Source organism: Leptonychotes weddellii, chromosome 9 (assembly GCF_054177405.1).
Source record: "Leptonychotes weddellii isolate Sample4059 chromosome 9, ASM5417740v2, whole genome shotgun sequence".
Lineage (NCBI taxonomy): Eukaryota > Metazoa > Chordata > Mammalia > Carnivora > Phocidae > Leptonychotes > Leptonychotes weddellii.
The window spans coordinates 81,965,737-81,978,805 of record NC_138377.1 but is presented as its reverse complement, the minus strand read 5'-3'; the positions used below and the strand labels follow the sequence as shown (position 1 = coordinate 81,978,805).

The window sequence follows — 13,069 nt, the reverse complement described above, 5'->3', positions numbered from 1 at the left end:
ACTTGAAGTCAGTAACAAAAAACACATCATGAACCATTGTTGTGTTTTCTTTATAAGAAATGTATGCCTCTGGGACACATTGATATCACCTGGAAACAGCCTCATTCATGGTAAGTGAGTTAAGGTCTGTGATTTTTAGTACACTATGAAGGAATGCTTTCCTGGTTTTATTCTAACCAGTGAGTGTTTGTTTATTCATGGGTTATAAATGAGTATCTTGCTGAGGGTAGCTATCCAGCTAGCATAGAATGGTCTTTATTTTATATTCTATTTGGAAAATATGACATGGAGATGCCTTTTTAGGAATTAGTTGCAAAATATTTGAGCTCAGTAGAAAGGAGGTATTTTAAAGAATTATACCTAACTATAAAATAAAAGTTAACCTTATAAGAACAAGAAATACGAACAATGCCACTTAAATATTATTCCTTTTAAGACTGTTTTTCCAATTGGTGTCCAAGAGAGCCCTTTTTCCTGTGATGCTGTTGAGAGAAGGCTCCATGCTCCAGTACATTTGGGTTAAACATAGCTAGGTGGATTCTTTTACAGAAAGATTTTTCAGTCTTTTTTTGTACTGATACACGTTTTGAAAGTATAGTTATTTCTCCATTTTATTTGATTGCAAATTGTTTTTCTGTGAAGAATTAACAACTCTTAAAGATTTACCACATACTGGCTTAAGGCTTTAATTGTATTAAAATGCAGAGGATCTTGGGACAGCTAACTCCTCACCTTGTAACGAGTCATTTTCACACAACTGTAGTTGAGTTTGTGACTTACCTGACACGAACTTGTGATGAGGCTGTCTGGGCGGGAACGAGGAAAGGGTAGATACTTGTCCTGGTGGGCATTAATGTGCTGGCTGAACGGATCATTGAGAAGCTTGGTCTCCTCTGCACTTCTTGCTTCTACAGGCTTCTCGTGAGGCAGCGTAACTGAGCTTGGGCTTAACATTTAAACTTCCTGCATGTGTTTTCACATTGAGATTATGGATAAGAACCTTTTTTCTGTCATTGCTTGGGATCTTTTTTTAATACTTGGATCATGATTACAGAAATGAAAATGAAAAATTTGTCAGTAGTTTCTGTGTTATTTAAATGTACATTTAAACCTTACCAGAATTGTCAGGATAGAAATTGTCTGGGAAAGACGTCTGCTGTTTTCCTTCTTCAGGTTTCACATGCCACGATCATGGCGCCACAGTCCTTCAGTATGCGCCCAAACAGCAGCTCCTAATCTCTGGAGGTAGGAAAGGCTGTGTCTGCATTTTTGACATCAGGCAGAGACAGCTGATTCACACATTCCAGGCACATGACTCCGCTATTAAGGCTCTGGCTCTGGATCCTTGCGAGGAATATTTTACTACAGGTTCAGCAGAAGGTAACATAAAGGTGAGTCGGTACAAGAAGTTGGAAGGTGCTGAATATTATCTGTAGATGCTGTCAAGACTGGGGAACAGAAACTCCCCTGCACTCTTTGGTCTCTCTGTCTTTTCTAACAACTTACCCTTTGTGTTTTTACTCTTTTCCAACAGGTTTGGAGGCTGACGGGCCATGGCCTGATTCATTCCTTCAAAAACGAACATGCTAAGCAGTCCATATTCAGAAACCTTGGGGCTGGCGTCATGCAGATCGACATCATCCCGGGCAACCGGATCTTTTCCTGTGGGGCTGATGGCACACTAAAAACCAGGGTGTTGCCCAGTGCTTTTAACATCCCCAACAGAATTCTTGACATTCTCTAGACTTCAGGATCGGGGCTTTATTTTTATAAACATTTCAATTAAAATACACTGTAGTAACGAATAGGCATTTCTGCTTCCCAAGCAGCTGTTCACACACTAAAAACAATGCAGAGAATCTCTGTGTGGAATCTGAGACTGACCCAAGCTGAGCATTGCCCATACAGGTTGGTAGAATGACTGTGCATGTACTTTGTTATCATGCTGACATACTTTAAAACAAAACCCTAGTGTTGTATGAAGGGTAGCTATTCTTTACAGCCTTTAGCGAACCTGATTCAGAAAACATTTGAGGTTAGAAAGTTAGCCTGTTAGTAAGTTATAATAATGGGAAGGACCTTTATACCAAATTAAGGAGGAAAATGTTGCTGGTTCAGGTTTTTCTTCCTAGTCTTACCACTGATGGAAGCATGCCCGCAGGCTCCTGTGTTCAGGGAAGGATAGTCACGAGGTGTGAGAAGCTCTAGATCACCAGAAACCTTTTCTGCTGTGGCACAGGGTGCAGTGACTAGTTCTCTGCTGGGAGAGGTCATTTCCATTCTTCCCTGCTGATTATTTTTCCTGTTAGTGTTTTTACTGAGCTAGTACTGTAACTTGCAAATGAGTGCAAATTTAAATGCAACGTTTTCCTTACAATTCGCACACTCACATTTTTTTGGACTGCTAGTTTTTCTATTTAAATATCTGCCTTCATGTTAGGAATGTAATATGTGAACATGACATATTTGTAGTTGACCAAACATACCAGTTTAGTACTTTTTCTTTCAGGGTTAAACACCTGCCACATTTAAGGCTATGTTGAAACTACACCAATAGAGCATTTCATATCATAATTTAAATGAATGTTGGGCTTTTTGTGGCCAGTTAATAGTTGATGAGATTGGTGATATTATTTATTACCACAGCCTATTGTATAAACTATGCAGAGTTAAAATATTATTTGCTTATAAATTATTAGCCAGTGTTGTCCTATTTTGATGTACCTCCTTGGTTATGACCAAAAAATGTTCTTGAGATATTGAAACCAATGTCTGTGTGTTTAAATGTTTACCAGCAAATTGTCTCCTCATGTTAATGAGAATGTTTAATTCCTGTGTGGTAAATAGTAAAATATAATGGCATAAAAGCACCTTTCTCTGAAGGCGATGTGATGTTCGGGCTGTGAAATACATATGTAAAAGAAAAATAAATGTTATTTGTTAGAGTTTTACCTTAGTTTGGTCTGGCCTTCTTTAAAAGTATTTTTAACTACTTACCATTTTAAATTTGAGTAAATCTTTGACTGTTAAAAGAATTTTTAAGCTACTAGGCTCTTCATTTATTCACAGATATTTACTGAGTACTTTCTGTAGCAGAAGCCATTCTAGGAAATGGGATGCAGTGGTGAGTCAGACAGAAGGCACTCAGCACTGGGATTTGGTTGGGTAAGAACTAACGTGACTGTACCTTGTCTCGCTTATTGCATTAAATGCTGATTTTGGTGCTGACCCTGGTGAAGGAGCTGAGCTGGGAATAGTGCTTATGTGGAGTCAAGGTGAGGGAAGGAGGATGTCTGAATACATAGAAACACCAATTTGACAAAAAGTACAAATATATACATACACTTACCACAGTTTAGTATGCAGTAACCTGTGTGTGTTGCATCTTCTCCATCTTTGTATCTATTATACTAAAGTAGTACAGCCAATCCAGACGATCTGCAAGAGAATAGAATTTTGAAACAAATTCAGACTTTCGCAGTAGCTGCCACCTTCTTTGAGCTGTTGCTTCACAGTAATCTGGCATATGTCATAATACTTTGTTTTTTAAAAGTTTCAAATACATTTTTAGAAGTTCTAGGTTTATTAAAAAAAAAAAAAAGTGAGCCAATACTAGGGTTTCCATTTACTCCCCACCCCCCACCCTCCGCCGTTTCCCTTACTAAGGTTTCGCATTTGTGTGATATTTGTTAGTACTAATGAACCAGTACTGGTGATTTAACTAAAGTCTGTGGATTATATTACGCTTCACCCTTTGTGCTGTACAGTTCAGTGGGTTTTAGCAAATGTATGATGTCATGTATCCATTACAGAATCATACAGAATAGTCTTCATTGCCCTGCAAGTCCCCTGTGTTCATCTCTTCATTCCTCCCTTTTCTCCCAACCCCTGGCAGTCACTGATCTCTCTACTGCCTTTCCTGGAACGTCCTATACGATTGGAATCCTATACGATGCAGCCAGTTCAGATTGTCTTCTTGCGCTGAGCAATATGCGTTAAAGTTCTTTCCTCTTTCTCTGGCTTGGTAACTCATTTTTTGAAATCACTGAATAGTCCATCTATGAATATCCTGGTTTGTCCATGCACCTTTCAAGGACATCTTGATTGCTCCCAGTTTTTCAAGGTGCTATAAACATTTGTCTGCAGGTTTGTGTGTAGACCTCTAAGTTTTCAGCTCTGTTGGGTAAATACCCAAGAGTGAGATTGCTTGATCTTATGGTAAGACTAGCTCTGTGAAAAACTGCCAAACTGTTTTCCAAAGTGACTGCACCAATTTGTATTCCTAGCAACAGTGAAGGAATTCTGTTGAGAGTTCCTGAATTCTGAGAGGTCCTGTTTGACATCCTCATGAGCATTTGGTGTTGTCAGTGGGATTTTAGCCATCATAGAAGACATTACAGTGGTATCTCATTGTTTCAGTTTGCAGTTCCCTAATGATACAGGATGTTAAACATCTTTTCATCTGTGTGTTTTCTTTGGTGAGGTGTCTCTTCAGCTCTTTTGCCCATTTTTTAATTGGGTGGTTCTCTGTTGAGTTTTAAGAATTCTTCATGTATCTAGAATGCAAATTATTTTATCAGGTATGTGTTTAGCCAATATTTTCTTCCAGTCTGGGGCTTAGCTTTTCATTCCCTGAAGGGTGTCTTTTGCAGAGCATAAGTTTTTAATTTTAATAAATTCCAACTCCTGTTTTGCTTTCATGTATCACGGTTTTGCTGTTATGTGTAAAAACCAATAAAAAAACCCGAACAATGTCAACTAGATTACCTGCTTTCTCATCTTCTAGAGTTTTTATATTTAGGTCTATGATCCATTTTGAATTGTTTTTAAAGACCTGTGTCTAGATTCATTTTTCTGCTTGTGAATGTCCAATTGTTCTCACACTTTTAGAAAGACTAATCTTTCTTTCTCCACTGAATTGTCTTTGCTACTTTGTCAAATATCAGTTGACTGTATTGGTGTAGACCCATTTCTGGACTCTATTCTGCTGATCTATTTGTTCTTTTGCCAGTACCATACTGTCTTGATTACTGTAGCTGTATAGTAAATCTTGAAGCATTTTCTGCACCTGTTGATTTATCTGTGATTTTTTTTCTTTAGCCTACTGATATGATAGATTATGTTAATTGATTTTTAAACATTGAACCAGTCTTACAAAAAAACTAGAATAAATCTCAATCATGGTTTATAATTCTTTGCATGCATTTCTGGATTCAGTTTGCTAATATTTTATTGAAGATTTTTTCCTCTTTGTAAAATAGAGAAATCCGTCTGTAGTTTTCCTGTCTTGTAATGTCTTTAGCTGGTTTGGTATTAGATTAAGACTGGCTTCATAGAAGGAGTTCAGAAGTAGCTCTGCTTCAGTTTTCTCAAAGATTTTAAATAATAGGTCTCATTTCTTCAAATATTTGATAGGATTCACCAATGAAACCATCTGGGCCTGGGGCTTTCCTTTTGGAAGGTTATTAATTGTTGATTCTGTTTCTTTAATAGATATAAGCCTATTAAACAGATACTTCTTTCTCATTTTGTGAGTTCTGGTACGTCATATCTTTCAAAGAATAGGTCCATTTCATCTAAATTATCAATTTTGTGGGCATAGGTTCTTAATATTTATTTTCTTTTTAATATACATGGGATCAGTAATGAGGACCCCTCTTTCATTTCTGATATTAGTACTTTGTGTCTTTTATTTTCTCAGCCTAGCTACAGCTTTATCATTTTTTTTTAAAAAGATTTTTTAAAGTAATCTCTACACTCAACCTGGGGCTCGATCTCATAACCCTGAGATCAAGAGTTGCACACTCCACTGACTGAGCCAGCCAGGTGCCCCTACAGGTTTATCATTTTAATTGAATTTTTCAAAGAGCCAGCTTTTGGTTTTGTTTACTTTCTCTATTGATTTCCTGTTTTTAATTTCACTGACCTCTCTGCTAATTTTTATTTTTCTTCTACTTTTGATTTGCTCTTATTTTTGTAGTTTCCTAGAGTAGAAACTTAGATAACTGATTTTAGATCTTCTTTTTAATCAATGCATTCAGTGCTGTAAATTTCCCTCTAAAAGCAATGCTTTTGCCAAGCCCCACAAATTTTGATGTTATGTTTTCATTTGCATTGAGTCCAACATATTTACTCTCTTTTGAGACTTCTTTGAGTTGTGGTATTTAGAAGTGTGTTTAATCTCAAATATTTTAGAATTTTCCACCTGTCTTTGTCATTGACTTCTAATTCAACTTCATTTTAGTCTGAGAGCATACTCTGCTTGATCTCTATACACTGACATGTTAAGGTGTGATTAACAACCCAAAATTTATCTTAGTAAATGTTCCATTTTTACTTGAGAAGAATGTGTATTGTTGTTTGTTAGATGATCTAATTTTTAAGTGTCAATTAGGTCCAGTATTGGTGGTGCTGTTAAGTTCAACTATATTCTTACTGATTTTTCTGTCAATTACTGATAAAGGGGTGAAGCCTCCAACTATAGTAGTGGATTTAGCAACTTCTCCTTTCACTTCTGTTAGTTTTTGCCTCCTATATTTAGATGCTGTGCTGTTAGGCATGTTCATGTCAAGGACCATGGACTCCTTTAGCATTTCTTGTTTCTCTTTATTCCTATCATATAGTCGGCTTTGTCCGAAATTAATAAAGCTGCTTTAGCTTTCTTTTGATTTGTGTTAGCATGGTTTTAGCTTTCTCTTTCAATTGATCTGTAGTTTTAAAGTGGATCTTCGTGTTTGTTTAATCCTAGCTGTCTTATTGGTTTATTTACAGTTTACCTTTAAAGTGATTATTGATACCATTGTATTAGTATCTATTATGTTCATAACTTTGTTGCACTTTCATCATACTCTTTTTGCCTTCTGATTTTAATTGAGCATTTTAAATTATTCCATTTTATTTTCTCTTGTTATATCAATTATCTTTTTAAAAAGGAGTTTAAGAGTTGTCCTAGAGTTTGCAGTGTACTTTTAAAACTAATCTAAGCTATTTTCAGGTAATCTTACACCACATCATAGGGAGTGCAGGGACATTATAACACAGGATTCCCAGCTGCTCCCTCCCATCACTGTAACACAGCTCTGATTTATTTCCTTGTCTGTAATCCTGATACATTGCCACTGTTATTACTTCGAAAAATTACCTGTTAGGTCAATTATGAATATGAAAAAAAGTTTCATTTTACCTTCACTTATTTCTTTTCTAATGCTCTTTCATTCTCGATGTAGATGTTTCTGCCCCATATAATTTTCCATCTCTCTGAAGAACTTCTTTTAACATTTCTTCTAAGGCAGGCCTACTGGCAAAAGAGTCTCAGTTTTTACTGATACGAGAAAGTCCTTTCTTCACTTTGGAAGGACAACTTTACTGGATACAGAATTGTATAGCATTCCACCCCCTACCCCCCCCAATGCTTTAAATAGTTCATTCTTTTCTTCCTTCCATGGTTTCTGAAAAGGAGTATGACATAATTCTTATTCCTCTACTTACCTTAAGAAGTTGGTGGGCTTCTGATGGCAAAACCCACAAACATGTGGAGTCCATTAAGACGGGGCTCCAGGAGTTTTTAACTTGCAAACTGGTCCATACTCAGCCTCCAGGAATTTCTTAATTACCTTTTAAGTGTTCCTACCAGTGACTGGCTCTATCAGCTTCAGCTCGAAGTAGGCTGTCATTCCCTGTATCTGCAGGTCTCTTCAGTGTTTGGAGTGGCAGTTTACCCTGGGTTTTCACATCCAGACTCTAATGGATCTAAGAAAATATGTTGATTTTATATTCTGTGCTTTTTTCTTAAGATAAGGACAGGAATGATGACTTCCAAGCTCTGCACATTCAGGCTGAGACTGGAAGTTCTACTTCGTGTTTTTATAAGCATTATAAACTGTTTCTATAACTAAAATTTTACTGTGCCATGGTATAATTTTTATAAAGTTAAATTTGCATGAGTCAATGTTATGTACCCAGAGTACTTATATATTTGGGCTCCACTGGAAATTTTAGAGGATATTGTGATGCAATTATGATGGTATTTTCTCCAGAGAAATGATGATTATTTATGGATTACTTGCTGTACACTAGCCCTGGGCTAAGCAACTTACATAGATTATCTCACTCCCAAAACAAACCTATGAAGCATTATGTCTATTAGAGATAATGCATTTTTAAAATCCCTATTTTTCAAATGAAAATAGTTTGAGACTTAGAGAATTAATTTAACTCAGTAGTATAAGGATTCTAAATTAGTTTGACTCCAGAGTTCACACCCACTTAACCCTACATTATAAACATTCCCCACAGATTCCCTGAAGCTCCTCACAGAAACATAAGCTAGGCATATATTAGTAGGCAAATCTTTGAACTCCATGGGAGATTCTTTAACATAAGCTATGTGTACACAAAAGCTTAGCACCTGAAGCAGGCAAAAACAAATCAAAAACCTTTGACTTACCTCCTACCCAAAACTCAAATCTGAGTCTTGGCTCCTATGTTGCTCCAGAGTAAAGGAGAGTATACACAATGATGAGAAGAGCCAGAGGGAAAAAGCTTGTGAGATTTTATTACCCCAATCCCTAAAGATAAATTGGCCCAGCTCCCCACCCAGGGTAGATTTCAAGCCTAAATGCTCTGAGAGAGAGATTTCAAAAGGAGGGAGAGAACTTTCTACTGTCAAAGCAGTAAGAAGTTCTAGATTTACCTGCTTACCTGAAACAAACAAAACAATGGTTCTCAAGACATAGAACATCAGGCAGTGGAGGACAGGGATCCCTCAGAGGTGAGCATTATTATTGTCCCAACTTATTACCTGAAGAAAATGTTCAGGCCACCAACAAGGAGGGAAAACCAGGCAAAGCTTGATGGTCTGAGTTAACAAATAGAACTGGGCATCTGGGGAGTGCGAGATAGCGTGGGCTGAGAAGAGGGCTATGAGAGAGGTCTGCAGAATTTCCTCTTCATGTATTCAGCTGAACATGAGTCAGTGCATCTTTAGGAGAAAACTACTGGTGGCCAGGAAAAGAACCACCTGAAAGGTTGAGAAGAAACAATTGAATCACACTAAGCTAGAAATAGTTCATACTCTAACCAACCAACCAACCAACCAGGAAACCTCATAATTCACAGGGTGTTAGGTACTCATAAGAGTTTTGCTGCAGTGGGGTGCCTGGGTGGCTCAGTCGGTTGAGCTTCTGCCTTCTGCTCAGGTCATGATCTCGGGGTCCTGGGATTGAGCCCCACGTTGGGCTCTCTGCTGAGCAGGGAGTCTGCTTCTCCCTCTCACTCTCCCTCTGTGCTCTCTCTCTTAAATAAATAAATAAAATCTCTTTAAAAAAAGAAAAAAAGAGTTTTGCTGCAGTAATGGGACAAAATTAGTGAAAGACACTGCTGTAGTCCCACCTAAGAAATCTAAAAAGGAAAGGATTAAGCTATTTTCAAACAAACTACCAACTCAGAACACAGTTCCAGAATATTTATAGGAATACAAAAAGAACCAGCAAGGTAAAATTCACAATGTTTGACATTTAATAAAAATTACCAAGCATGAAAGGAAGTAGGATAATATGAGCCAACTGAGGAGAAAATTCAATCCATCAGAAAATGGTCCAGAAATAACACAGGTGACAGAAAATGATATTAAAATAGTTGTTTTAAATACATATATGTCCAAGAAGAGCTTTAGACATGTTAACTGAATAAAGCATTTTTAAAAAATCAAAACTTCTAGAAATAACCTACAGACTGCAATATTTGAGATGAAAAATACCTGGATGGGATTCACAGATTAAACACTGCAGAAGATAACAGTACTGACTGTGAAAATATAATAGAAATTTCCAAAAGAAACAAACCCTGGAACAAAGTAAACAGCCTCAGTGAGTTGAAGAAAACCATTAAGCAGCTGAATATATGTGTTCTGGGGTTCCTACACAGAATGGGAGTAAAAAATATAATTAAAGAAAGGCTGGGACCCTAAGGGAAGATGGTGGAGTAGGAGGACCCTAAGCTCACCTTGTCCCATGGATGCAACTAGGTAACACATCAGCGTAAATAATCCAGAAAATGACCGGAAGACTGGTAGAACAAACTCCAGAACTAAAGGTAGAGAGGAGACCACATCAAATAAGGTGGGGAGGGCAAAGATGCGCAACAAACCATGGCCATCCATGGTCTCGAGGGAGCTGGTGGAGCAGAGAAGGCTGATAAACAGACTATCACACTGGGAAGACGAATCCCCATTTCGTTTGGCTTTGAAAGTGAGAGAGGCCAAATCTTGCAAGTTCTTACAACCATGGGATTTAAAGTCTGGAATTTTAAAAATCAGGCTCAGCTCTGGGAGAGCCCTAAGGGCATTAGGAAGTGGAGTCTCCGCACTTAAAGGGACAACACAATAAACAGCCAGTGAAAATCCAGCATGGAAGCAGCAGATTGAAAAATGCTGAAGGCAGAAGGGAGAGACAGTGATTTATTCATCTGAGAATGTGGTCCCAAGAGGCAGGGATCTCAAGGAGACCTCTCCAGGAACAAAGGAGCTGGCATGCACCATTTCCCTCCCCTGCTGCCCCCCCCCCCCCCGTTCACCCGTGGGAACCAGCCCAGCATCGACACTCACTACCTAACTTGCTTACACCAAGCCCTACCTCCCCACCCCGCACTTTGATCTCATTTTCCAAAATGACCAGCACACCCCTTATTAAAATACACCCCTCCTGGCCAGGGACCAAACACTGCCTACAACAGGCAAAGAGAGCCTCTGCAGATGACTGGACTGAAGGAAAAAGCAGCCAGGATTCAATAGCAGAACACATGCAACACACGTAGGAAACGCTGAAGCACCAGCCCCTGGAAAATAGGAGACACTGCACTGCAGGGCACTGTAGGACCTCTTCTTCATAAGAGCATTAAACTTCAAGAGCAGGAGACTTAGCTGACTTTCATAACACACAGACACAGAGACAAAATGAAGAGACAGAAAAATATGTCCCAATGAGAGAACAGGACAAAACCACAGCAAGAGACCTAAGCAAAATGGGTATAAGTAAATATGCCTGATAAAGAATTTAAAGTAATGATCATAAAAATACTCACTGGCCTTGAGAAAAATACTGAGGGAAATCAGTAAGACCCTTAACAAAGAGATAAAAAAGAACCAGAGATGAAGAACACAATAAATGAAATTAAAAATACACTTGATGGAATAAATAGCAGGCTAGATGAAGCAGAGAAATGAATTCATGACCTGGAAGATGGAGTAATGGAAATTAATCAAGCCAAGCAAATGAGAGAATAAAGAATTAAGCAAAACAAGAATAGACTTAGGGAACTCAGTGATTCCAGCAAATGTAATAACATTCACATTAAAGCGATGCCAGAAGAAGAATAGAGAGAAAAGGGGGCAGAACATTAATTTAAAGAAATAATAGCTGAAAAGTTCCCTAATTTGAGTAACGAAACAGATATCTAGATCTAGGCGGCACAGAGATTCCCCTCAACACACACACCAAATCAACTCAGGAGTTCCACACCAAGACACATAGTAATTAAAATGGCAAAAAGTAGTGATAAAAAAATCTTAAAAGCAGCAAGAGAACAGAAGACAGGTACCTACAAGGGAAAACCCATAAGTCTATCAGGCAATTTTGCTGCAGAAACTTTGAATATATCATGCCACTCCCTTCTGGCCTGCAAAGTGGTGAAAAGAGGGTACTAAATGAGAAAAATATGCAGCCAAGAATACTTCATCCAGCTAGGCTGTCAATTGAAAATAGAAGGAGAAATAAAAAGCTTCCAGGACAAACAAAAAATAAACAAATTTTCAATCACCAAACCGACCCTACAAGAAATATTGGAAGGGGTCCTCTAAGCAAAGAAAGAGCCCAAAAGTAACATAGACTAGAAAGGAATAGAGACAATATGCAGTATCAGTCACCTTACAGGCAATACAATGGCACTAAATTCATATCTTTCAATAGTTACCCTGAATGTAAATGGGCTAAATGCCCCAATCAAAAGACAGAGGGTATCAGATTGGATAAAAAAGCAAGATCTATCAATATGTTGTCTGCAGAAGACTCATTTTAGACCCAAAGACACCTCCAGATTGAAAGTGAGGGGGTGGGGCGCCTGGGTGGCTCAGTTGGTTAAGCGACTGCCTTCGGCTCAGGTCATGATCCTGGAGTCCCTGGATCGAGTCCCGCATTGGGCTCCCTGCTCGGCAGGGAGTCTGCTTCTCCCTCTCCCACTCCCCGTTTGTGTTCCCTCTCTCGCTGTGTCTTTCTCTGTCAAATAAATAAAATCTTTAAAAAAAAAAAAAGAAAGGGGGTGGAGAACAATTTACCATGCTAATGGACATCAAAAGAAAGCTGGGGTGGCAATCCTTATATCAGACAAATTAGATTTTAAACCAGAGACTAATAAGAGATGAGGAAGGACACTATATCCTACTTAAAGGGTCTATCCATCAAGATCTAACAATTGTAAATATTTATGCCCCTAAATGGGAGCAGCCAATTATATAAGCCAATTAATAACAAAATCAAAGAAACACATCAACAATAATACAATAATAGTAGGGGACTTTAACACCCCCCTCACTGAAATGGACAGATCATATAACCAAAAGATCAACAAGAAAATAAGGGATTTAAATGACATACTGGACCAGATGGACTTCACAGATATATTCAGAACATTCCATCCCAAAGCAACTGAATACACATTCTTCTCTAGTGCCCATGGAACATTCGCCAGAATAGATCACATCCTGGGTCACAAATCAGGTCTCAACTGGTACCAAAAGATTGGGATCTTCCCTGCATATTTTCGGACCACAATGCTTTGAAACTAGAACTCAATCACAAGAGGAAAGTTGGAAAGAACTCAAATACATGGAGGCTAAAGAGCATCCTACTAAAGAATGAATGGATCAACCAGGAAATTAAAAAAGAATTTTAAAAAATGCATGGAAACAAATGAAAATGAAAACACAACTGTTTAAAACCTTTGGGTGCAGCAAAGGTGGTCCTAAGAGGGAAGTATATAGCAATACAAACCTTTCTCAAGAAACAAGAAAGGTTGG

The 13,069-nt window shown here is 38.1% G+C and overlaps 1 protein-coding gene across 7 annotated transcripts in view; it reads left to right on the top strand.

The window, feature by feature from the left end:
• DMXL2 (Dmx like 2) overlaps positions 1 to 2,949 on the top strand; it is a 140,242-nt gene extending 137,293 nt beyond the window's left edge. For all 7 annotated transcript variants that reach the window (XM_081831077.1, XM_081831078.1, XM_081831076.1 and 4 more), the window contains 3 exons: positions 58 to 110; positions 1,174 to 1,391; positions 1,535 to 2,949. In XM_081831077.1, coding sequence (XP_081687203.1) covers positions 58 to 110; positions 1,174 to 1,391; positions 1,535 to 1,744 — 481 coding nt within the window. In that variant the 3' untranslated portion in view covers positions 1,745 to 2,949. The remainder of the gene's footprint in view (positions 1 to 57; positions 111 to 1,173; positions 1,392 to 1,534) is intronic.
• The last annotated feature ends 10,120 nt before the right edge of the window (positions 2,950 to 13,069 follow it).